The following is a 26,675-nucleotide window of genomic DNA, read 5'->3' on the forward strand; positions in this document are numbered from 1 at the left end:
CTCAATGGCTCTGAGCCACCTGGTGCGAGGAAGGCCAAGGGATGCTGATCCTCCTTCTTCATGGTGAGTCCTGTTGTTGTGGCCGGGGATGGGACAAGAGTCACACGGCTTCTGCCTAAAGAATTAGGGCTCCAAGTGGCTTCAGTCATAGCTCTATCTGGCTGCTCTTTCTTAGCGGATTTCCCTGCTGTGTGACTGTGGCGAAGAGCTAGAGAATGAGAAAACAGTAGGCAGTAGATTGTTTTTCCTTAATTTGTTAATATACAAAAGTCCTGATCTAAATATGAAATAGCGTTCTTTTTTTATTTTATTATTTATATTTTTTTTTTGGCTTTCGAGACAGGGTTTCTCAGTGTAGCCTTGGCTGTCCTGGAACTCACTTTTTTTCTTTTAAAAAAAAAACACTTATATATCTCTATATTTTGTATGTGAGTTTATTAGTGTTATAACCCCAAACTAGTGATTTTTCTAGACATACTAAAGTCAAGGTGGATGCTGTGGCTCAAACCTTTAGTCTCAGCACTTAGGAGGCAGAGGCAGGTGGATCACTGTGAGTCTGAGGCCAACTGAGTCTACAGAATGCATTCTAGGGCTACATAGTGAGTCTAAGTCTTTTTTTAAAAAAGTTTAATATTTTAAACTCAGTGAAAAACAAAAAATCTCTTAGGAACAAATCTTCCTAAGGGGAGGGCACAATGGAACTGTGGCATAACAGATGTTTAAATATTTTTTATTTTTTTCAAACTTTGTCCCCCCCCCGTGTGTGTGTGTTGAAACAGGGTCTCATATATGCAGGTTAGCCTTAAACTTCGCCTCCCAAGTACTGGGATTACAAATCTGTGCCACTAAACCTCCCCCACTCCAGTATATCAAGATGGGGCTGAGCCTGTGGCTCTGTGGTAGAATGAGTGCTTAGCATGAGTAGGGTACTGGGAACCATCTCAGCACGGTAAAACCACAAACATCTCTGTCCCCAAAACTTAGAAATACTTGTCACAAAATACTTTATCCAGTGTTTCAAATTTCAGCTAGCCTAAGGGTAAAAAAAAATCAATCAATCAATCAATCAATCAATCAGCCAATCAATCATTTCCTTTTCAGTTCTTTAGTAAATGATTCTACACAAAGAATCTGTTTCTCTGACCTCTGTGGAGAATTAATTACTTGATGTTATGGCGATCTATGTAATGATCTTTGTCTATATGACACATGGTACAGATAGTTCTAAAATACTAGTAATAGACTCCTCTTATTTTGTATTCTAGCTTTCTTTATGTCACTGTGAGAAAACACTCCAACTAAAAGCAACCAAGGGGAAGAAAGGATTTATTCAATTCACAGTTTTAGGTCATAGTACACATTGAGGAAAGTCAAGGCAAGCTCAATGCAGGAAGTTGTGGGGAGGCTGCTTTCTATTGTGGACACAGGAATAGGAGCTCCCTTCATAGCCAAAGAAGTACAGTTGCTGGTCTGCTGGTTGGCTTATACTTAGCGAGATTTCTTTTTTCTTTATTATATTTTTAAATTTATTTTACATACCAACCACGGTTTCCTCTCCCTCACCTTCTTTCTACCCAGCCTCATCCACTCCTCAGAAAGGGTAAGGCATCCTATGAAAGTCAACAAAGCCTGGCACATCAAGTTGAGGCAGGACCAAGTCCCTCCCCCCTGCATCAAGGCTGAGTGAGGCATCCCACCATAGGGAATGGGCTCCAAAGAGCCATTAGCTAGGTTTCTTATTAGTCCAGAGCCACCTACCTAGGAATCGTGCTGTCTGTAGTTGGCTGTGGCTTCCTATAATCAATTAACAATCAAGACAATTCCTCACAGACATGACCACAGTCTAATCTGATCTGGGGATTTTCTCAATCAAGGATCCCTTCCAGATGACTCTAGATTGTTCCAGTTGACAGTGAGAGCTAACTAGACCACTCTATATTCCTTTTTTTAAAAAAGTGGGACATGCTCTGTTCCATCAAGCAATAGACAATGTTCCTTTAGTGTGTGCAAGGGATGCTATAAGGGGTACAGCCACATGGCCTATTGTCTTTGAGAAATCTACATTCCTTAATGGAGAATCAATCAATCAATAAAACCCAGAAAATAAAAATCATTAGTAGGGCATAGGGCACATCACGATAAGTAGGATATGAATTCCTACTGCAGGAGCCTCCAAAGGACAGAGGTTGACATTTATATAATCACCAATAGCCAGCGACTTGCCATTTCTCCTCCTTAGAAAGGAGATTTGACTTAGTCATGGGGACAGAATGTTTGCTTCCAAGAGCCAGGATTATTTTCAAGGAGTACCCAAAGCTCTGCTGCCACTCACACAATCCAGACAGTATTTGAGCCTGATGCTGCAGAATGGAACTGTCTTCCCTACAGAACCCTGAAAGACATCCAGACTACTTGTGACAGTTTGGCAAGCTCTGTGGTGACATCATTTACTAACAATAGACACACTTAAAATTAATGACCAGCTCCACATCCCTAGTGCTTTCATTTAAAAGACACTCCATCAGCACAGAGACTATTTCTCTGATGACGAGTCACAAGCGGTGGGAACAACATGTTCTGAAGAAGCAGGCAGGGATAGCGATCTGCCTCCTTGGCAGGGAGTGGGGGGGTGGGGAAGGTTGATTGAGCTTCCCCAAACTTGGACTTGAGAATCAGAAGTGGCTCAGAGCAGGGGAGACATGAGGCAGTCACAGTCTTCCTGGGGGCATGCTTCTCCTCACAGGTGGGTAAGGACACACACTCCCACAGCCTCCTCCAGAGTTACCAATCCCCTAGCTCCCTGGCATTCATAGCATCATATTTGAGTTCCAGACTTGCTTTCTAGGGTCCTTCACACCTTGCTTGCTCTCCACCGAGTCTTTAGAGTCATCCGAGTTCGTGTTTGTCCACTTCTCTCTCTTAGAATATAAGAGGTGGTACGTGGCTAATAATTGTTTGTTGTTTGAATGCATGAATCAGCCCAGTGCAGACTCTTGCTCGGTTGGATGCACTCTTTCCTACTAGGTATTAGGTCTCCTTCTAGAAGGATAAGGATTGCATTTTAAAAGAAGTCTGTAGAAAAGTAAAGTCACATGATGCTATTTTAAGACCCAAAACAATAGCCCGAATGTGAAAGACTGTGAAATCTCAAGCTTTGATGAGACTGGGTGGAATGCTGGAATCTCAATCAGTTTCATGGCATAGTAAACATATTTATATGGCTCAAGCAATCCTGCTCCTAGATAAGTGAGAAATGAAAATACATGTCCATGAACACACACACACACACATACACACACACACACACACACACACACACTCCCCTTGTGTTAGTTTTTGTTACAACAGACTAAAACTGGAAACAATACAAACGCCAACTGTTAGTTACTTTTTCTTTCTCTTGTGGCTCACAGTTTTGGTTGTCCTTCATGGCAAGGAGGGAACGGTGCAATAGAACAGTTAGCATCACGGCAGCCAGGACGAAGGAAAATGGGAATACAGAAAGGGGGCGAGGCGAGATACACCCAAAGATTTGTCCACCAGGCCTAGTTCCTCCAACTAGGCCTCACTTCCTCAACTTAAACTTAAAATAAATCCAGCATCTGGGACCAAGCACTCAATATATGCATTTCCCAGAGACCATCTGTATTCAGATCATAGCATGGCTCAACAGGTAAGGGAATAAGTTAGTCAAGGTACCCCCATTATCTATCACAGTCTAGTCAACTCAGAACTAACAAGTCCCGGTCAGCTGACCTGTCACAATACGGAAGAGCCCCATAAACACACTGGTGATTGAAAGAGCCATTTCCTACCATTTCTATAGAATCCTCCAAAGGCAGAGCTCATCTATAGTCCAGAAAGCAGTTTTGTTGTTGTCTGCAGAAAGGACACGTGTCAAAGAGACTTGAAGAAGCTTTCTGGAAATTCCATTAGCAATGCTCTCAGTCTTGATTGGTATGGGCGTGAACTCTTGCTATACTTACCGAACTGCACTTTAATAGGGTACTTTTTTGAGTTCCACCACACCTGCGTCTCCATGGTTCTCCAGCTGGGCCTTCATGCATGCTACATTCTACCTGCAGAGCCAGTCAGTAATGGAGTAACCAAAATGAGTACATTTTTTAAAGACGATCTTAACTGTACCTCAAGCAACTGAATTTACGAGAAGAAAGCAGGGGTGGAGGGAGAGACCAGCTGTACTCCAAGGGGAATTCTCTCATTGTAGACTTAGATACTATGTCATGTTGAGCAATACATGTAGAAGCTTCATTGATGCTATTGCATGGGCCAGTGGCTCTTGATTTTGTATGATATATTGTTTGTTTCTATATTCCCTTCTTGTTAGGGATTTAAAGTGCTTCCTGTTAGGGCCATATTTTTGGTTGTTAGACCAAAATGTCCAAGGCTAGGTACTTTATAAAGAAAAGAGGTGACGTCAGGTTCATGTTTTGGAGGTCAAAGAACATGACACCAGTATGTATTCAGCCTTGGTGAGGGTCTCATAGTAGATGAATATGCACTAGGCAGAGCTTACACGGTGAGACAGAAAGCAGGAAAGATTCTGGGGGAGGGACCAGGTTTGTTAATGACAATCTACCCTTGTTGAACTTCCTGAGAGAAGAAGAAATACATTAATCTCCTCTAAGCTGCACCCTCAGTGACCAAGTGACTTGCACAAATAGGGTGGTTTGAAAGAAAATGGCCCCCAAAGGGAGTGACACTATCAGAAGGCGTGACCTTGTTGGTAGGTGTGGTCTTGTTGGAGAAAGTGTGTCACTTTGGGGGCAGGCTTTGAGGTCTCATTTTTCAAGCTTTACTCAGTGCAACAGTCAGTCAACTTCCTGTTGTCTCTGAGTCAACTCCAGCACGTCTGCCTACAGCTGCCATGCTCCCTGCCATGAGGACAATGGGCTCAACCTCTGAAACTGTAATTGAGCCACCCTAATTGAATGTGTTCTTTTTTTTTCTCATTTTTTTATTCTTTTTTAATTAAAATTTCCAACTGCTCCCCGTTTCCCATTTCCCTCCCCCTCCTCCCACCTATTGCCCCCTCCCCCCACTCCCCTCCCCCTATCCCCACTCCTCTTCTCCTCCCCCCACTCCATTCCCCCTCCCTCTCGATGAATGTGTTCTTTATAAGGGTTGCCATGGTCATGGTGTTTCTTTTTTTTCTGATTATTTATTTATTTATTTATTTTTTATTGAAAAAAAAAATTTCCGCCTTCTCCCTGCCTCCCATTTCCCTCCCCCTCCTCCCGCCCCTCTCCCCCTCTCCCCACTCCTCTTCTCCTCCCTCTCCAGTCCCAGGAGCAGTCAGGGTTCCCTGCCCTGTGGAAAGTCCAAGGTCCTCCCCCCTCCATCCAGATCTAGGAAGGTGAACATCCAAACTGTCTAGGCTCCCACAAAGCCAGAACCTGAAGTAGGATCAAAACCCTGTGCCATTGTCCTTGGCCTCTCGTCAGCTCTCATTGTCCGCCATGTTCAGAGAGTCCGGTTTTATCCCATGCTTTTTCAGTCACAGTCCAACTGGCCTTGGTGAGCTCCCAATAGATCGGCCCCACTGTCTCAGTGGGTGGGTGCACCCCTCGTGGTCCTGACTTCGTTGATACTTATTGAGCTCTACATTTTTCTCTGTTCCCCTCCCTGTCTCTCCCCTCTCCCTTCAATCCTCCTCCGAGGTCCCCATGCTCCCAATTTACTCAGGAGATCTTGTCTTTTTCTACTTTCTACTTCCCATGTAGATTAGATCATGTAAGTCTCTCTTAGTGTCCACATTGTTGTCTAAGTTCTCTGGGATTGTGATTTGTAGGCTGGTTTTCTTTGCTTTATGTCTTAAAACCACCTATGAGTGAGGACATGTGATAATTGCCTTTCTGTGTCTGGGTTACTTCACTCAAAATAATGTTTTCTAGCTCCATCCATTTGCCTGCCAAATTCAAGATGTCGTTATTTTTTTCTGCTGTGTAGTACTCCATTGTGTAAATGTACCACATTTTTCTTATTCATCTTTGATCGAGGGACATTTAGGTTGTTTCCAGGTTCTGGCTATGACAAACAAAGCTGCTATGAACATAGTTGAGCACATGTCCTTGTGGCACAATTGAGCATCCTTTGGAAATATACCCAAAAGTGGTATTGCTGGGTCTTGAGGAAGGTTGTTTCCTAATTTTCTGAGAAATCTCCACACTGACATCCAAAGGGGTTGTACCAGCTTGCATTCCCACCAGCAATGCAGAAGTGTTCCCTTTTCCCCACAACCTCTCCAGCATAAGTTGTCATCAGTGTTTTTGATCTTGGCCATTCTTACAGGTGTAAGATGGAATCTCAGAGTTGTTTTGATTTGCATTTCTCTGATAACTAAGGATGTTGAACATTTCCTTAACTGTCTTTCAGCCTCCATTGAGTGTTCTCTATTTAGGTCTGTACTCCATTTTTTATTGGGTTATGTGATCTTTTGGTGTCCAATTTCTTGAGTTCTTAGTATATTTTGGAGATCAGATCTCTGTCTGATGTGGGGTTAGTGAAGATCTTTTCCCATTCTGTAGGCTGTCGTTTTGTCTTGTTGACTGTGTCCTTTGCTTTATAGAAGCTTTTCAGTTTCAGGAGGTCCCATTTATTAATTGTTTCTCTCAGTGTCTGTGCTGCTGGGGTTCTATTTAGGAAGTGGTTCCCTGTGCAAATGCGTTCAAGTGTACTTCACACTTTCTCTTCTACAAGGTTCAGTGTGGTTGGCTTTATGTTGAGGTCTTTGATCCATTTGGACTTGAGTTTTGTGCATGGTGATAGAATGGGTCTATTTTCATCCTTCTACATGTTGATATCCAGTTATGCCAGCACCACTTGTTAAATATGCTTTCTTTTTTCCATTTGATACTTTTTGCTTCTTTATCAGAGATCAGGTGTTCGAAGGTGTGTGGATTGATATCCGGGTCTTCTATTTGGTTCCATGGTCACAGTGTTTCTTTACAGCAATAGAAAACCCTAAGTAAGACAACTAAGTTCCAGTTGTTGAAGGGCCTACCACCTGAGCTGGGCATGGTGACACATGAATCTAAGCGCAGCACTCAAGAGACTGAGGCAGGAGCAGCAGGATCAGGAGTCAAAGGCCATCCTCGACCACAATAGATAAGTCAAGGTCAGCGTGGGCTACAGGAGACTCGGTCTCAAAAATAACTAAAAAGGAAAAAAATGGAGGTGCTGGAGAGATGGCTCAGTGGTTAAAGCACTGCCTACTCTTCCAGAAACCTTCGGTTCCATTCCCAGCACCCACATGGTGGTTCACAACTGTCTGTAACTCCAGTTGCAGGAGACCTGACACCGTCTCCTGGCCTCCACAGGCACCACACAAACTCCATGCACAGACATACATGCAGGCAAAACACCCACAGACATGTAACAAAAATAGTAAAGATGAAAGAAAAAGTCCCACACCTGCCATCACCACATTCATTTTTTTTTCTTCCTTTGCTATTTCTTTTCTTACAAGTCTTGTGGTACCTGGCCAGTTTCACATGTTTTGCGTGGATTTGCTAGGTTACAAGGTTCTCCAACTCTTTTCTGGAAAAGCTGCATTGATTTATTTATGTCAGACGCTGAGCCGTCTGTCTCTTCAGCTCCTTCTTTCCCTTCTTGTCACAGGTGTCTGCATGGTGTAAGAAGCAGGTTCTGGGGTCGCCTGAGGCCAGAGGCCATGGCGTGGTGCCCCAGGTACATTTCTGTTTCCCCCTGTTAGTTTTGTTTTGAAAACCTAGCACTGGGCTTGGCTGGAGGAGCAGTTGGGGAAGCATTTGCCAGGAGTGGGAAGAGAATGATTTCTCGAGCCAAAATGGCTAAATACATTCTGCTGAAACCAGAAACCAGACCATATTTTCCCATACTATTTTAGTTTTGGGAGGCACAAGCCTTTTTCAAACAATGAGAATAAAAAAAAATATTCCAAGCTCAGCCTGTGGTTGGAAACTCCATGAGTAACCATTCCCTCAGCAAACCTCCGGGGAGAAAAACACATTTGCCGAGCCTGGTGCCGCCAGGGAGAAGTTCCCCAGCTGCTCCTTATTAAGACAGCATTCTGTGAGGCGCTTGGGCCTCGCCAGCAACGCTTCCCTGCAGCTTGGAGCTGGTCCGTCCATCTCGCCAGGTCACAAACCCAGAGCTCCGATTTAGGGACACCTTGTAACTTCCGTTACAAATTGATCTAAAATTGACACAGAATGTACCACTCCTTTAAACTGTGGCATTTAGCACAACATTACGCAACTATCACTTTTATCTAGTCTCTACATGCTTTGCGCTGTCCAGAAGTTTTGAAATTTTGTGCTATTATCAAGCAGTTATTCACAGTTTGCCCTTCTTCTCGGCTCCTGGCAACCACGAATCTGCTTTCTGTCTTTATGAATTTACCTCTTCCGGATGTTTCCTGTAAATGGAAGTAACATGATATATGGCTTTGTGTGACTAGCTTATTTCACCAAACAGAATTTGTTTTGCAGTTCTGGGGATTGTACCTAGGGCCTCACCCATGATCTGTCAGCCCTCTATCACTGAGCTATAGCCCAGACCTCTTCTTATTTTTTCTTTTTAGTGTTTTGAGACAGGGTCCCGGCTGTCTTGGAACTCACTACATAGACCAGGCTGGCTTTGAACTCACAGAGATCCACCTGCCTCTACCTCCAGAGTGCTGGGATTAAAGGCGTGCGCTATCGTGCCAGGTGCTTTTTTTTGAAACAGGGTCTTACTATCTTGTCTAGGATGGCCTTGAACTTGTTGAACTTGTGCTCCCTCTGCCTGAGTAAGTGGGAATACTGACCCGTGTTGTGAATCCCAGCTTTCACGTTTTTAAAATTCATCAATTCATCCTTCACCTACATTTTGGCATGTGCCCATCACTTTTATTTTTAAGGTGGGATATTCCAGTGTATAGTATGCCACATTCGATTATCCAGTCACTGACCCACAGCCATTAGTTGTTTCTTCTTTTTAGCTTAGTGTTCACAGTGCTGCATATCTCCCTTCAATTCCTTCGACTATATACCCAGGAGAGGCATAGCGAGGCCATGCGGTCCACACTGCACCGGAACGCGCTCTCTCTCTCTCTCTCTCTCTCTCTCTCTCTCTCTCTCTCTCTCGATAAGATCTTACTCTGTAGGTCAGATTGGCCTTGAAATCTTGACCCTCCTGCTTTAGCCTCCAGAGTGCTAGGATTCCAGGTGTGTGCTCCAACACCTAGCTTACCACAACGTTTTGCACAACACAAATGAATCCCATTTTTACAAAGGCCACAAAGATTCTTGCTTTAGCTTCACATTGGAATTACCTGTGGAACTGTATTTGCTTGGATGGTGTGTGTTTGTGTGCATGTATGTATGTATGTATGTATGTATGTATGTGCATGACGAGACAATCTCTGAGGCTATCCTCAGGATGATTCTTTTTGAGACTGGCCTGGAACTTGCCAAGTAAGACAGTCTGACTGATTAGTGAGCCCCACAGATGAGCCTCCCCAGTTCTGGGATTAGCAGTGAGTGCATGACTCTGCCCGTCCTCTTCATGTGCTTTCTGGGGACGGAAGTCAGGTCCTTTATAGCGCTTTACAGACTGCACTGCTACCGCAGCCCCACCTGTGGAACCTTAAAGATATCAAGGTTCTGGCAAGACACAATGGTGTGCGCCTGAAATCCCAGCACTTGGTAGGTAGAGATGGGAGGGTCACACATTTGAAGCTAGCCTGACCTACATTGTGAGCTCCAGACCAATCTGAGCTATATAACAAGACCTCACCTCAAAACCCAAAACCAAACAACAACAAGAACAAAACAAGGGCTACGGATGTGACATCTAAGAGGCAGAGTGCTTTCCTAGTATGCACAAGCCCTTGGGTTTCATGCTCAGCATTGACAACTAAACAGACAAACAAAACAACAGAAAAACACACCAATGTGGGGGTTCATCTTTGTTATAACTGGCTTAGGCATTATGAATTGTTTTTTTTTTAAAAAAAAAAACTCCCCATGGGATTTTAATGTGTAACCCTGTCTTTTGCAGTCTCTCCATAGTAACAGGTTCAATATTCTGATACCTGATGTGCCAGTCAGCTTTCCATGGCCGTGGTAAAAATACTTGTGCTAAGAAATTGCTGAGGAGAGCTGGGTGGTGGTGGCGCACGCCTTTAATCCCAGCACTCGGGAGGCAGAGGCAGGTGGATCTCTGTGAGTTCGAGGCCTGCCTGGTTTACAAGGACAGGCTCCAAAACTACAGTGAAACCCTGTCTCAAAAGAGAGAGAGAGAGAGAGAGAGAGAGAGAGAGAGAGAAAGATTGCTGAGGAGGAGAGGATTTGTCGCTTGCCTTCAGAGGCTTCAGTCTGTGACTGGATTGCTTTGGGGCTGTGGTGAAGCAGAATATGATGGTGGGGAACACACGGTGGAGCCAAGCTTCTTACTTCATGGTAGCTAGGAGGGCGCGTGTGTGTGCTGAAGACCTAGTGTCCCTTCACAATGGCACATACCCAGCCACCTGACTGCCACTGAAAGGTTTCATAGCCTCCCAACAGTGCCACAGGCTGGGGGCCAAACCTTCAGCACATGAGCTTTTAGGGGATATTTAACCTAAACAGAACACCTGGTGTTTTGCTTCCTATTCTGGGACATATTTCTACTTGGTTTTGAGGGATTTGTCCCTCGATGAGCTTTAATCTTGTGACAAGTGGCTTGTGGAGTCCACTTCTGGCTTGGCCCAGTGCTCTCACGGCTGTCCCGAGCAGTACAGTGCCCTGTTCCTCATAGCTGCACACAATAAGATGAGAGAATGGAGTGATGGGATGGGATAGCCTGCCTGAGGCCTAAAAAGAAGGGGGCAGCATGGGGGCTCGCAGAGACTGAAGTGGCAATCATGGAGCCTTCACGATTTTCTCGAGGTCCTCTGGATATGTGTTACGGTTGGCTTGGTGTTTCTGGGGGACCCCTGACATTGCGAGTGGTGATGTCTGTGGTTCTTTTGCCTGTTTTTAGGACCCTCTTCCTCCAGCCTTGATGAGAAGGTCTGTGCCTGGGCTTGCTGTATCTTATTATGCTGTCTTTAGTTGATGTCCCTGGGAGGCTTACTCTTTTCTTGGTGGCGGGGAGAGATGGTGGGAAATGGATCCGGGGGAGAGGGAGGTGTTGGTGGGGCAACTGGGAGGAGGAGAGGGAGGGGAAATTGTGGTGGCGTTGTATTTTATGAGTGTAGTATGGAGCTGTGGGCCACTTCCTGCCACCCGGCTCCTGGCCACCGGCTAGCTTTACCCAAGATAATTACATGGAAACTGTATTCTTTTAAACACTGCTTGGCCCATTTAACTCTAGCCTCTTACTGGCTAACTCTCACATCTTGATTAACCCATTTCTATTAATGTATGTAGCACCACGAGGTGGTGGCTTATCAGGAAGGACCTTAACATGCATCCATCTTGGAGAGGAGAGCTATTGCGTCTGCCTCACTTCCCTTCTTCCCAGCATTCTGTTCGGTCTACTCCGCTTATCTAAATTCTGCCCTATCAGGTCAAGCAGTTTTCCTTATTAATTAGCCAATGAAAGCAACAGACAGATAAAGACACTCCCACATCATATGAGATAAGAGCAAATAAAAATTAAAAAAAAGAAAGCTGGGCAGTGGTGGCGCAAGCCTTTAATCCCAGCACTTGAGAGGCAGAGGCAGGCGGATCTCTGTGAGTTCGAGACCAGCCTGGTCTACAGAGCTAGTTCCAGGACAGGTAGGGTTACAAAGAGAAACTCTATCAAAAAACCAAACCAAACCAAACCAAAAACAAACAAAAAGAAGGGAGCAGAATGAGAAAGTGGGGGTGAGAGCACCCAAAGACCCAAAGCATACGAGAAAAGTAGGGCAGCAGGACATGTCCTCGGGGAAGGGTTTGAAGAAGGAATGTTTGGAAAGCCTCATGGCCGACGATGCCAGGCCCATCTCTAGTATTTCTAGTCCTCCCCTCCCTATTCCTTAGACCAAAGAGGAAAGCTCTGAAACCTCTTCTGGTTTCCAGATGGATCTATCCCCAGAATACCGCTGTGAGAGGGAGACATTGCTAAGCAACTGACAAATGAGTTGACTTTCTGTTCTCACAGACTGTGATCTTTGTTTTAATTGGGCAAATGGGTTTTTCTGGCCAAGGGTTTCCCACAGAACTCAGCTCAGGACAGCCAAGGAGACTTGTTTCTGGAATCATCACTGCTGATTCTGAGAGACACCACCTCCCATCTGGAGGTGGAAAAGCCAGGACTGCCCTGACCCTTTTCAATCCCCCCTTACAAACTTTCTGGGCAAGGAATCGGGAGGAATTTCCTTTTGGTTCTGAATTCAGGTTATTTTCTTGGGCAAGGTGAAGTGTTCACAGTTCCTCAGAGGCAAGGAGGAGGGAGGCCATACTACGAAATGAAGGGGTCTGGTTGTGTTAGCTTTCCATTTCTGGACCAAATACTCAAATAGACAGCTTACAAGGAAGGAGGGCTTATTGAACTTAGCACTTCGAGGCCTCCATCCCTGGTCACTTGGCTCTGCTGCTTTAGGCCTGAGATGGCACAGTATATCACGGTGGCTGGCAGGTGGCAGAAGAAGACCACTCAACTACATTCGGTAATCAAAGGAAGAGAAAAGCCCGGGGCTGGGATCTTAATAGTCTCTTCAAGGACACCTTTCCCTCCAAAGACCTATTCTAATCAGCTCCGTTTCTTAAAGGTTTCTCCTAGCAGTTTCAGGGGTTGTGGGCCTAGTTTTAGCATGTGGGCCTTTGAAAAGATATTTCAAAGCCAAACTCTAACACCTGCGTTGGGCTGTTGCCTAAGGATTTTTACCAGCAAGATGGCTAAGCGAGTAAAGGTGTTTGCCACAAAGACTGATCACCCAAGTTCGAGCCTTAGAACCCACATGGTACAAGGGGAGAAATGACTCCCACAAGCTGTCCTCTGACCTCCATATGCATGCTGTAGCACACACGTGTGTGCATATGCACACGTGTGCATACACAAAGAGACAAATGAGTAGAAAAAATCTGGCTGCAAACTCTAGGACCTACTCTAGGCTGCAGAGGCTAATGGGAGCTTATTTGCTGACATTAGGTATTCTTAGCATTCTTCAACAGAAGCTTCACTGACAGGAGAAATGCCTATATCAGGAAGTGGGCAAGTCTAGCACAGACCCCAGCCATTGCCCTTTAATGGGTCACCTGCACATGGGAAACATGTGAGGAGTCAGGTGCCAGCAATTCCACATGCAGATCTTTTTTTAAAATTTTTTTTAGATTTATTTATTTATTATGTGCATAGTGTTCTGCCTGCTTGTATGCCTCTAGGCCAGAAGAAGGCACCAGATCTCATTACAGATGGTTGTGAGCCACCATGTGGTTGCTGGGAATTGAACTCAGGACCTCTGAAAGAGTAGCCAGTGTTCTTAACCTCTGAACCATCTCTTCAGCCCCAGCATGCAGATCTTTTATTTTATTTATTTTTTCTTTTTCTTCACTACTGTGTAAATCTGAAAGCCAGTGGCTCTCCTGCCATTCTGACCAGAAGATGGTTTCTGCCTGAAGTCTCCTTCTGTTTCTAAATCTTGCTGGCTGGCTGCTTGACCAATCTAGGTCACTTCCTCTGGGCCCTAAATGCTAGACAAAGTGAGGAAGGAGAGTTCCTGGCTTCTAGGTAAATGTGGAAAGAATAGCGAAAAGGCAGCATCCTTTCTGCTGTCGCATGACTACTATAACCAGTGATCATTTGGCTGTAAGGAACAGAATCCTCTTGCAGATGGCTTCAGTGGATTTCTGAAACAGGAACAGGGCAGTAACACAGAAAGTTCTAGCAAGGCCCTGTGGGGACTCAGATCTATTGCTCTCTCTGCACAAGTGTACTGAACATCTGGGTTGCATTCCTAAGGCACAACTGAAATAAAATTCCTAGTGGGCTACAATGAGGAGGGAGGCAGGGTCTTTTGGGAGGTGATAAGGAACTCTCAAAACTGGAATTTTTGGGGGTGTGTGGGGGGAACAGGGTTTTACTATGTATCCATAGCTGGCCTAGAGCTCAGAGAGATTTGCCTGTTTCTGCCTCCCTAGTGCTGAGATTAAAGGTGTGCGCACCACGCCTGGCCCAGCATTGGTATGCTTATAAGGGAGATGTTGGAGAGCTCCTCCACTCCTTCTGCCGTGAAGACAAAGCAAGAAAAAGCCAGCCCCCACCAGCTACCGAATCTGCTTTGATTTGGACCTCCCCAGCCCGCAGAACCATGGGAATTGTTTGTTTACTAGCAAGTTACCCCGGTTTAGGACACTTGGCTATGGCACTCTGAGTGGAGGCACTATGCGTGCACTGCCTTCCTCACACTGCCCTTGGCTTCTGCCTCTGCATTGCTTTGAGTCATGTGTTGCTGTGCTGCATTTTGTTCATTTGGAAATTTGTTTATTAGACAGAACATACTCTAGCTCAAGCTGACCTCAGACTCGTTATGTAGCCAATGATGGTCTTGAACCCCAGATTCTCCTGCCTTCATCCTCCAAGTGCTGGGATTACAGGCCTGTATCGCTACACCCATATCACACGTGGCTTCCACACAAACTCCAGCCCCAGTAATTGACGGGCTTGCACTCACAAGAGCTTGCTGGCCAGTGGCTTAGCACTTGTTCCATTTTCATACAGAAGAAATGGATCCAATTAGATGTGCTTACATCAAAGTGGAATGGTGCAAACAGCTGTGCCTGGGAGGAGGCAGCAGAGACCCACGGACTTTGAGTGGGGCATGTTTTCTTAGAAACGGTGCTTGGTAACAATTGCTGTAGAAGCATGGACAATGAGTGCCGGAAGGCTCCTCAAAGGTCAGAACGTGCTGTTCTTTCATATCAAAGCCGGTCACAGCAGCTCAGATTAGGTGTGTGGGCTGGGAGACAGTAAGGCTCAGTGGAAAGAGAAACAAAAATTAATGCCATTTATCTCCGCCCATTTCACTTTCCTTTTTGAGATCAGGAGAATAATGCTTAGATGTAAGGCTGTAAGAATCGATGAAATAATGTCCTGTATCTATGAACAAACACTTATTAAACTTGAGTATTACAGCTGGGCACGATGGCATACAGTTGTCATTTCAGAATTTGAGAGGCTGAAGCAAGGGGATTGTAAGTTCAAGGCCAGACTAGACTACAAGTGAAACACTGTTTCAAAATTTAAAAACTTGGTTATTATGTGAGAAAAAGAAATCTGTAAAATCTGAGTGGCATTATACATGTATTGGAAAGGAAGAAGTTAAGCTTTCGTTATTTGCAGATGATATGTTAGTATACATAAGCGACCCCAAAAACTCTACCAAAGAACTCCTACAGCTGATAAACACCTTTAGTAATGTGGCAGGATACAAGATCAACTTCAAAAATCAGTTGCCTTCCTATACACTAAGGATAAGGAAGCAGAGAGGGAAATCAGAGAAGCATCACCTTTCTCGATAGCTACAAATAGCATAAAATATATTGGGGTAACTCTGACCAAGGAAGTGAAAGATCTATTTGACAAGAACTTTAAGTCTTTGAAGAAAGAAATTGAAGAGGACACCAGAAAATGGAAGGATCTCCCTTGCTCTTGGATTGGGAGGATCAACACAGTAAAAATGGCAATTCTACCAAAAGCAATCTATAGATTCAATGCAATCCCCATCAAAATCCCATCAAAATTCTTCACAGATCTTGAGAGGACAGTGATCAACTTTATATGGAAAAACAAAAAACCCAGGATAGCCAAAACAATCTTATACAATAAAGGATCGTCTGGAGGCATTACCATCCCTGACTTCAAACTCTATTACAGAGCTACAGTATTGAAAACAGCTTGGTATTGGCATAAAAACAGAGAAGTCGACCAATGGAATCGAATAGAAGACCCGGACTTTAACCCACAAACCTATGAACACCTGATTTTCGATAAAGGAGCTAAAAGTGTACAATGGAAAAAAGAGAGCATCTTCAACAAATGGTGCTGGCAGAACTGGTTGTCAACCTGTAGAAGATTTAAAATAGATCCATATTTATCACCATGTACAAAACTCAAGTCCAAATGGATTAAAGACCTCAATATCAGTCTGAACACACTGAACCTGATAGAAGAGAAAGTGGTAAGTAGACTGCAACATATGGGCACAGGAGACCACTTCCTACGTATAACCCCAGCAGCACAGACATTAAGGGCATCATTGAATAAATGGGACCTCCTGAGACTGAGAAGCTTCTGTAAAGCAAAGGACACTGTCACTAAGACAAAAAGGCAACCCACTGACTGGGAGAAGATCTTCACCAACCCCGCAACAGACAAAGGTCTGATCTCCAAAATATATAAAGAACTCAAGAAACTAGACCGTAAAAGGCTAATCAACCCAATTATAAAATGGGGCACTGAGATGAACAGAGAATTCTCAACAGAAGAAGTTCAAATGGCCAAAAGACACTTAAGGTCATGCTCAACCTCCTTAGCAATCAGGGAAATGCAAATCAAGACAACTTTAAGATACCATCTTACACCTGTCAGAATGGCTAAAATCAAAAACACCAATGATAGCCTTTGCTGGAGAGGTTGTGAAGAAAGGGGTACACTCATCCATTGCTGGTGGGGAATGCAAACTTGTGCAACTACTTTGGAAAGCAGTGTGGCGGTTTCTCAGGAAATTCGGGATCAACCTACCTCTGGACCCAGCAATACCACTCTTGGGAATATACCCAAGAAATGCCTTATCATACAACAAAAGTATATGCTCAACTATGTCCATAGCAGCATTGTTTGTAATAGCCAGAACTGGAAACAACCTAGATGCCCTTCAATGGAAGAATGGATGAAGAAAGTATGGAATATATACATATTAGAGTACCACTCAGCAGTAAAAAACAATGACTTCTTGAATTTTGCATGCAAATGGACGGAAATAGAAAACACTATCCTGAGTGAGGTAAGCCAGACCCAAAAAGAGGAACATGGGATGTACTCACTCATAATTGGTTTCTAGCCATAAATAAAGGACATTGAGCCTATAATTTGTGATCCTAGAGAATCTAAATAAGAAAGTGAACCCAAAGAAAAACATATAGGCATCCTCCTGAATATTAACCTTCATCAGGCGATGAAAGGAGACAGAGACAGAGACCCACACTGGAGCACCGGACTGAAATCTCAAGGTCCAAATCAGGAGCAGAAGGAGAGAGAGCACAAGCAAGAAACTCAGGACCGCGAGGGGTGCACCCACACACTGAGACAATGGGATGTTCTTTCGGGAACTCACCAAGGCCAGCTGGCCTGGGTCTGAAAGAGCATGGGATAAAACCGGACTCGCTGAACATAGCGGACAATGAGGACTACTGAGAACTCAAGAACAATGGCAATGGGTTTTTGATCTTACAGCACATACTGGCTTTGTGGGAGCCTAGGCAGTTTGGATGCTCACCTTACTAGTCCTGGATGGAGGTGGGGGGTCCTTGGACTTCCCACAGGGCAGGGAACCCTGATTGCTCTTCGGGCTGACAAGGGAGGGGAACTTGATTGGGGGAGGGGGAGGGAAATGGGAGGTGGTGGTGGGGAGGAGACAGAAATCTTTAATAAATAAATAAATTTTAAAAAAAATTGAGAATAGAGTGAAAAAAATCTTGAGAACAATTTTATTAGATTTTGAGAAAAACAACAACAACAACAACAACAACCACAAAAAAACCCACCAAAGCAGGCAAAGTGCAAAGGAACGCAAAGGAGCCTGCTTTGAATGGACACAGACTTGTCTGAGTGATTCAGGAAGGCAGACCAACCTTCTGGAAACTACTGGCCTTCAGGGTGGGAGTTGTGGGAAGGAAGACTACACTATCTCTCTAAAAGGGATTCATTATACCCCTAGCTTTTTAGTGAGGTTTAAGGTGAACCTGTCTTCTTGAGAGCTGTTCCCTTGCCTAGGTGATTGGCCAACTCAACTGGATTCTCTTTGAAGTTTTGGCAGCTTGGAATGTTAGGTCTCTATCCAGGTCGGAGAAATAGCTCTCTTAAATTGACCTCTTCACAGATCAAAGCTATTGTCAACAGTCTTTGGAGCCTGTCCTAGAACTTGCTCTTGTAGCCCAGGCTGGCCTTGAACTCACAGAGACCTGCCTGCCTCTGCCTCCTGAGTGATGGGATTAAAGGTGTGTGCCACCACCGCCTGGCAAATGGAAGATCTTTATGAAAGTAATTCATGCTTCTTTTCATCTTTTATATTACTTTGTCATATTTTCCCTCGTGTTTGTTATAAACTCATAATACATTGCTATTTTTGTTGTAAACAATCACTTGGTTGTAAGCAATTAAGGTGAGAAGAGAGAGGTTTTGTATGTTTAGAGACCATCTACCATCTCCATTGTTCTCCATTGTCTTCTTGTAGCTTTTGTCTACCTTCCTTTGCCTTCAAGCAGGCCCATAGACAGCTTACATTAGGATTACCAAGGAAAGGCTTATTATAAACATGCTAAAAGAATTCACAGGGAAAGCACAGGGAACATGACTTTCAAAAGAGAGGCAGGAACTAAAAATGAGGGCTGAAGAGATGGCTTAGCGAGGAAACAGTTGGATACACAATCAATTCCTAGCACCCACATAAAAAAACAGGAGCTGCAAGATTACAGCCTGTAAGCCCATTGTTGAGGAGGCAGAGACATGGGGCTCTCTGGGGTTTGCTGATGAGCCAGTCTAACTAAATGGGAGACCTCCAGGTTCAGCAGAAAACTGTCTCAATATGGTGGTCACTGAGGGAGACCCTTTTTTGTTGACCTCTGTCCTCCATGAACACACATGCATCCACAAGTGTACAAACACACATGCATACCCAAAGTATATTTACTTGTATGGCTATGCCACATTCGTTCAGCCACTCATCTGTTGATGTGGTTGCTGTATCTCTTGGATGGTAGGAAGACTGGGCTATGAGTGTTTCCAGCCCAGTGTTGGTAAACATCTGCTTACAACTAACTCCTTTTGTTATAACCTTAGGCTTGGAACTGCTAGCTATGCAGCGATCCCTCTGTTAGATCTTGTAACTTTCCCCCACCCCCTACCAATGAGCCCCATTTTTATAAAGTAGATCTGCTTAGGTCCTTGGTTTCTTACTTCGAATGCATATTGGAATCAGTCCCTTGGAGCTTTACAAATATCAGTGCCTGGTCTCACCCCTAAAGATCTTGATAGTATTAGCTTGGGTTTGTGAGTATTACAAAGGCTCATGTAATTCCAACGTGAAGTCCTGGGTAGCACACCACCTAGACCTTTTTTTGCAGTCTCCTTGTAGCATCAAGTATGGGCATATTGTAGCGACCAGCAGAAAGTCATCCGATGGAAGATACTGTTCTATGATTGCAAGCAGAACTCACCACAGTATGCTATTATTAGTGATTTTAAATAGTTCTTGGTGCCCCGCTTTTTTGGCTTACTAAGCACATACCTGGTCTTCATACCGGGTAAGTTAATACTGGAGTTTTGTTGTCTGTTTTGAGAACTGACTTGATTCAACTTAATTTTTTCTTACTAATCCAGTAAATTAGTTACTATTTCTAATGGTTATCAAGGTTTCAGAGACCAAAAATAGGTCTCTAATGGTGGTATATTGACAGACCATTTTGTAGAAATTTAAAGTAAACTACAATCTATTTTTTGAAATAGCTTAAGTATCCACATGGTATCTTTTTTCTCATCATGTTAAAAAGAAAATGCCTGACTCACACCTTCCTAGACCTGGATGGAGGGGGAACACAGGGCAGGGTACCCTGACTTTTCTTAGGACTGGAGAGGGAGGGGGAGTGGGAGTGGGAAGGAAATAGGAGGAGGGGAGGAGGTGGAAATTTTTAATAAATTTAAAAAAATGCCTGACTCAGTGATTAAAAGCAAGTACTGCTTTTCTAGCCAGGAACTCCAGCTCCAGAGGACCGGAAGCACTCTTTTGTCCTCTCTGGGTACTAACTCACATGCACAATGTGGATCATGGCTTCAGTCCGTGTCACTTTGACATTTCTGGGCCCATAGTGAAACAGTACAGCATGTGAGTGGTAAGGAGCAGAGCTGCCTGGCTCATGGCCGTCAGAAGTAAGGAGAGACAGAGAGTCCTGGGACGAGGCAGACCCTTCACAGCTCTCCTTATGGCGCTCCACCTCCTCCTCCTTCTTTGCTCCTTGGTGTTTCGAGACAGGGTTTCTCTGTGTAGCCTTGGATGTCCTGGAACTCTGTAGGTCTGGTTGGCCTCTCTGCCTCCGCCTCCCGAGCGCTTGGACTAAAGGTGTGTGCCACCACCTTCTTCCTCCTGCCTCTCAACAATCTACTGAGCTATGATCCAATCATCTCTCAAGGCCCACCAGCTGGCAGCTGAGCTTTTCCTGTATGAGGCTTTGAGGCATAATTTTTAGATTCAAACTATAACAATGTGGCTCAAATTTTTAATCATAAAAAAAGAATATACAGCAGCTGGACATGGTGGCACTTGCCTTTAATCCCAACACTTGGGAGGTAGAGGCAAGCAGATCTGTTTGAGCTCAGCCTGGTCTGTAGCAAGTTCCAAGATACCCAGGGCTATGCAAAGAAACCCTGTCTCGAAAAACCAAAGGAAACAAATACACCAAAAAAACCAACCAACTTGTAGCATGAATAATAAGAACCTACAGTCAGATATAGGGGTTAAAGCTGAAGGTCAGAGAGGCAGAACAGTAAGCCGCTAGAGAGACCTTTTCCCTCTACCAATGCTCAGACCGAAGGGGCGACTGCCTAGACTGCACTGTGTCTCCACCAAATATCAGACTCCACACTCCAGTGAGTTCCTGTCTCTTCCCCTTTATATGCCTCTCTCTGCCCAGCCATATCGCTTCTGTCCCCATCTCCCTAGTGCTGGGTTTAAAGGTGTGTGCCTCCCAAACACTGGGATGAAAGGTGTGAGCCACCACCACCTGGATCTGTTTCTGGATTGATCTTGTGTAGCCCAGGGTAGCCTTGAATTCACAGAGATGAGTTCATCTACCTCTGTCTCCTGAGTCCTGGGATTAAAGATGTGTGTCACCACTCCCTGACCTCTAGTGACTTAGATTTGCACTCTGATCTTCAGGCAAGCTTTATTTATTAATATACAAATAAAATATCACTGCATCAACCAAAAAAAAAAACCAAAAAACCAAGCAAATAAACCCCCAAAAGGGCAATATACAATGAAAAGCTTCATTCCACATCTCTCGATCTCTTGAAAGCATTTAAAATCATTAACAACCACCTTTTTGATCTTTTGCATTATACATATAGTATAGTTAATATATGGCTTGAGTTATAGACAGTTGTGAGCCACCTTCTTGTAATCCTATGAGTTGTCTACAACTTAAAACAAATGACATTGTTTGACAAGAATCTTACAAAGGAAGGCATCAATTCCATTTACTTCTGCAAGCATTTATTGAACCATACTGTGTGCTTGAAACAATGCTGGCTGTTCAGCAGGAGATAAACAAGTCATAGGATCGAGAGCATACTTTTCTTAATTATAAAGGAGAAGCAAGTAGAATGAAGGGCTGTTGGTAAGGAAACGTGAGACTTCAACTTGACCTAGTTGGAAGGGTTGATGAGAACAGGTTACCCCTTTGTTCTGCAGAGGACTGTAGTTAAGGTTCTTGGCCCTGCCTCCCTAGCAGGGTATACCAATCAACAGAGATCTTATTCACAGCCATTCTGATGGGATAGGTTCCTAGAATCTTGCTGGTAGCTCAATGTCTATTTCACAGTTTTTAGGGAGAAGGGAAAGCTATATCAAGCTTCCTTAACAGCAGAATGTCGAAGTAGCCTGTTTCAATTGAACGCTCAAAGACAAATCTGGAATGGCCGAATCCCCCCTGGAACAGCTGAGAAACCATGGACTGCTCACAACAAATGAACCGCTGGGGCTGAGTAAGCCTACAGAGGCGGCAGCAAGCACCTTGAACATACCCTATGTTGTCTTTGCCTTCAGGTTCCCACAGTGGCTTAGAGAGGCAAGGTACTGTGGACATGATGGGGGGGAAATGACAGACCAGGGGTGTTTGCTGGAAATTGGGCACATTTACACCTGGACACTCCTTTTCCTTATATAAACTGTGAAATTGAATACTGCCTGAAACCAGTTGGCTGGAACACCAAATGGTCCATCTGTCAGTGCTGCTTTCTCTCTTCTCTTCCTTCTCTTTTCTATAGGTTCTTATGTGTCCTTGGCTGGCCTGGAACTCACTGTGTAGCTGAAGATGAATTTGAGATCCTCTTGCCCCTACTTCCTGAGGGTTGGCATTACATGCATGTACCATACACTCAGTTTATATAGGGATATAGATGAACCCAGGGCTTTGTGTATGTTAGCCAAGTACTCTGTCTTTTTCTATTGGTCCTCAGACCAGGCTTGGGACCACAGTCTTGCATGAGGAAGCACATAATGATATCCTGTTTGTTGTCAGTGGCAACCATACTGGGAGAGGGCAGGTTCTGATGACTTTACTTGATCATCCACTTGAATTTGCAGAACAAAATTTATAAGCATTTTTCTTTCCCAGTATAATGTAAACAAGTTTCTAAAGAGTAAGCTGTTGAATGGAATTTAACTGCAGTGTCCATAATCAATTCTTTGGAGACGTAGGAGGTCACTGATAGTGTATTTAATATGCTATCTTTGAAATAATAGTCCATATAGTGCTGGTGAGATGGCTTAGCAGGTAAGAGCATCTGCCACCAAGCTAGAGACCTGAGTTTGATCCCTGGGACCCACATGATAGAAAGGAGAAAACTGACTCTTGTAAGTTGTCTTCTGACCTCTGCATGTAAACACCCCCACACAGGCACAAAATAAAGTAAAATAAGATGGAGAAAAAAGGGGGGACAGGAAAATAAAAGGTTCTCATGCCCTTAATTCATAACCTGATAACCCAGCAGGAGTCTCTTTTCCCTTATAGACAACGTATGGCATGTGCTTGTCATTTATCACAAGATAACAAGAAACCCTGCAGAGTGACTCACCAGCCACTGACCATGGTGACTAGCAAAACCCACTGGACCCCATACCGCTCAAACAACCCAGTCAAATGCCTGCACCTAACCCGGATCCCCCACAATGTGTCGTCCCCCCCTTCCTTCCAGTTGAACTTGTCTGAGAGTTCATTCTGTTTGTTTCAGTTTTTTTTCCCTGCCATCACTGGGATCTGAGAGTAGCCTTAATTTTTAACTTTCAAGTGACCGTTAAAGAAAAAGAAGGCAATAGACTTTTCTTTCATTTGCAACCCCCTTGCTCTTTAATTCTTCCTTTTTTTCATGAGGCTTAATGGACTCACTGGGAGTTTTTAAAAACTGAATTTTTATGGTGAAAGGGGCCAATGACACCAATAGAAATATAGCCACACTAAAAAGGTAAAAACATTTGACATTAACCCAATGTATCATATAAAAACACCATTTCAATATGTAACCCATACGTAATTGTTGATGTAATATTTTACTTTTTTAGCTCCCTCTGTATACTTGTATTGCTCAATTTGAGCTGGGCACATTTCATATGGTTAGGGGCCCATGTGGCTATTGGTCACTGCACTGGGCAGCACAGGGCTTAATGTAGGGTATAGTGACATCCTCAGAGATTCCCCTCCCCACACAAGTGACTAAGCTTCTAGTGATATTCTAAAAGCATACTGTGATGATACAGGCGAGGAAGCTTAGAGAAAAGGGACGCAAGGACTATAGCATAGCTTTTGCTCATTAAGGTAATTGGAAGCAAAGGGGAGGGCACTAGAGATGGGGAAATGTATGCTGGTAAGCATATGGGAAGAGGTCATTTAATGATGCAGGACTTGGTGGAGGGTCTGCGACTTGCTACTGGGGTGACTTCTGACTACTGTTCTTTGTCTTTTCTTCTTCTGGCCCCTCTCTTGTCCAGTGGTGGTCTTCGGCCTGCCCTGCACCCGGGCCACCGAGGCCTGTTTGCAGGCCTGTCCTGCAGCCTGCACGTGCAGCAGCATGGAGCGTGGCTGCTCCGTGCATTGCGACCGTGCTGGTCTCCTGCGGGTGCCCACTGAGTTTCCGTGCGAGGCGGTCTCCATCGACCTGGACCGGAATGGCCTGCGCATGCTGGGGGAGCGGGCCTTCGGCACGCTACCGTCATTGCGTCGCCTGTCGCTGCGCCACAACAACCTGTCCTTCATCACGCCTGGCGCCTTCAAGGGTCTACCGCGCTTGGCCGAGCTGCGCCTGGCGCACAATGGCGAGCTGCGCTATCTGCACGCCCGAACCTTCGCGGCGCTCGGTCGCCTGCGCCGCCTGGACCTGGCGGCCTGCCGCTTGTTCAGCTTGCCCGAGCGTCTCCTGGCCGAGCTGCCCGCCCTGCGCGAGCTCACGGCCTTCGACAATCTGTTCCGTCGCGTGCCCGGCGCGCTCCGCAGCCTGGCTAACCTGACGCACGCGCACTTGGAGCGCAGCCGCATCGAGGCCGTGGCCTCCAGCTCGTTGAGGGGCTTGAGGCGCCTGCGCTCTCTCAGCTTGCAGGCCAACCGCGTGCGGGCCGTGCACGCCGGGGCATTTAGCGACTGCGGAGCCCTAGAGCATCTGCTGCTCAATGACAACCTGCTGGCCGCGCTGCCTGCCACTGCCTTCCTAGGCCTGCGCCGCCTGCGCACACTCAATCTGGGTGGCAATGAGCTGGGCCGAGTGGCACGGGCCTGGTTCTCCGACCTGGCAGAGCTCGAGCTGCTTTACCTGGACCGCAACAGCATCACTTTTGTGGAGGAAGGCGCCTTCCAGAACCTTTCGGGCCTCCTGGCCCTGCATCTCAATGGCAACCGCCTCACCGTGCTCTCCTGGACCGCTTTCCAGCAAGGCTTCTTTCTGGGCCGCCTCTTCCTCTTCCGCAACCCTTGGCGTTGTGACTGCCATCTGGAGTGGCTGCGCAATTGGATGGAGGGCTCTGGGCGTGTGGCTGATGTGGCATGCGCCTCCCCAGGTTCTGTGGCCGGCCTGGACCTCAGCCAGGTGGTCTTTGAGCACTCCTCTGATGGCTTGTGTATGGACCCCGAGGAGCTGAACTTCACCACATCCAGCCCAGGCCCCAGTCCAGAGCCAGTGGCCACCACCGTGAGCAGATTCAGTAGCCTCCTCTCCAAGCTGCTGGCCCCAAGGGCCCCTGTGGAGGAAGTAGCCAACACCACCTGGGAGCTGGTCAACGGCTCACTGTATGACAGCCTTCCCTCCCTTGGAGTGGAGGTCTTAGGCTGCAAGGCCATGTTTCTGTTCGTCTCTTGCCTCTTGCTAACCCTAGCACAGTCTGTAGTGTTCAGCCTACAGAGGGATTGACTTTGCCACACTGAAGTGACCCAAACCACTTTGGTCAACAGGGGAAGGCTTACTTGGCTGTGATTTGGAGTGTCTGTAGTGAGAAGAGAGGGAATACGATTGGGGTTGGTGACAAAAGTTCTTGCTCCAAAGATAGCCCTAGGCAGAGGAGCACTCTGGGAAATGGCCCCGAAGTGGGTATACGTTTCTGCTCTTCTCACATGGGCATCCATTGAAGAAGAGAAGAATGAGCATGCTCTCTTGGGTGGGTAGGTGAGGAATGGAAGCTCCCGGAACTCCCACCCTTCCACCTCCAGGCAACAATATCCACGAGCCCTAAATTAAAGCGGGACTCGATCGGCTAAGTACTAAGAACCCATCACCTCTTCTGCTTCAGTAACCCACTAAACAATCCATATCTTTTCTACCATATCACTCCTTCTGCTCCCAGGGGCTTAGGAACAACAAGGTTCAGGAAGGCGGACAGGCCATTAGAGAAGGGGCCTGGGAAAGAGACTGAGATCCAAAGCAGGTGGTAGTTGCTGAGGTCTGAGGTGTTCCATTAAGAGGAATGGAAAACAGACTCACGTCTTTTATACCACAATTGATCCCTTACTACAGGCAGTGCCAGACCTATAGTAAGGTGTGTTTGTGGACCACATTTATAAAATGCTAAAATTAAAGTTAGACCAGTTTCTCTAACGTAAGACTTTTCAGTCTTTTAAATGCTATTGTGAACTTTCAAGGAAGAACAAATCCTCTTTTCTGGTTCTCCTAGCTACCTGCCTTCTCATCTCCTCAAGAAACAGCTGCCTGATGAAGGTTCTAAGGTGATATGCAAGATATTCATCAGTATAGGATAGGGTCATTTCAGGTTCCCTCTCCTCGATGGATCGAGGTAGAGACAGATTCTCAATTTGGAGCAACGGTCTGAGCTCTTAAGGTCCAAATGAGGAGCAGAAGGAGGGAGAACAAGAGCAAAAAATCAGGACCACGAGGGATGCACCCACCCACTGTGACAGTGGAACTGATTTATTAGGAGCCCACCAAGGCCAGCTGGTCTGGGACTGAATAAGCATGGGTTGATTCCGGACTCTCTGAGCATGGCGGTCAATGAAGACTGATGAGAAGCCAAGGACAATGGCACTAGGTTTCAATCCTAATACATGAACTGGCTTTGTGGGAGCTTAGCCTGTTTAGAAGCTCACCTTCCTGGACGTAGATAGAAGACCTTCGTCTTCCCGCAGGGCAGAGAATTTGGACTGCTCTTCAGTATCGAGAGGGAGGGGGAATGGTGTGGGGGGAGGAGAAGAGGAGTGGGAATAGGGGGAGGGGAGTGGGGGGAGGGGGCAATA

The 26,675-nt window shown here is 45.5% G+C and overlaps 1 protein-coding gene across 1 annotated transcript; it reads left to right on the forward strand.

Moving 5' to 3' along the window:
- Positions 1-26,007, forward strand: Nyx (nyctalopin). The gene is made up of 2 exons (XM_057760358.1): positions 1-63; positions 23,933-26,007. The coding sequence occupies exons 1-2, from the start codon at positions 42-44 to the stop codon at positions 25,339-25,341; spliced, it is 1,431 nt and encodes a 476-aa protein (XP_057616341.1). The 5' UTR covers positions 1-41; the 3' UTR covers positions 25,342-26,007.
- The last annotated feature ends 668 nt before the right edge of the window (positions 26,008-26,675 follow it).

The sequence above is a fragment of the Chionomys nivalis genome, chromosome X (genome assembly GCF_950005125.1).
Source record: "Chionomys nivalis chromosome X, mChiNiv1.1, whole genome shotgun sequence".
NCBI lineage: Eukaryota > Metazoa > Chordata > Mammalia > Rodentia > Cricetidae > Chionomys > Chionomys nivalis.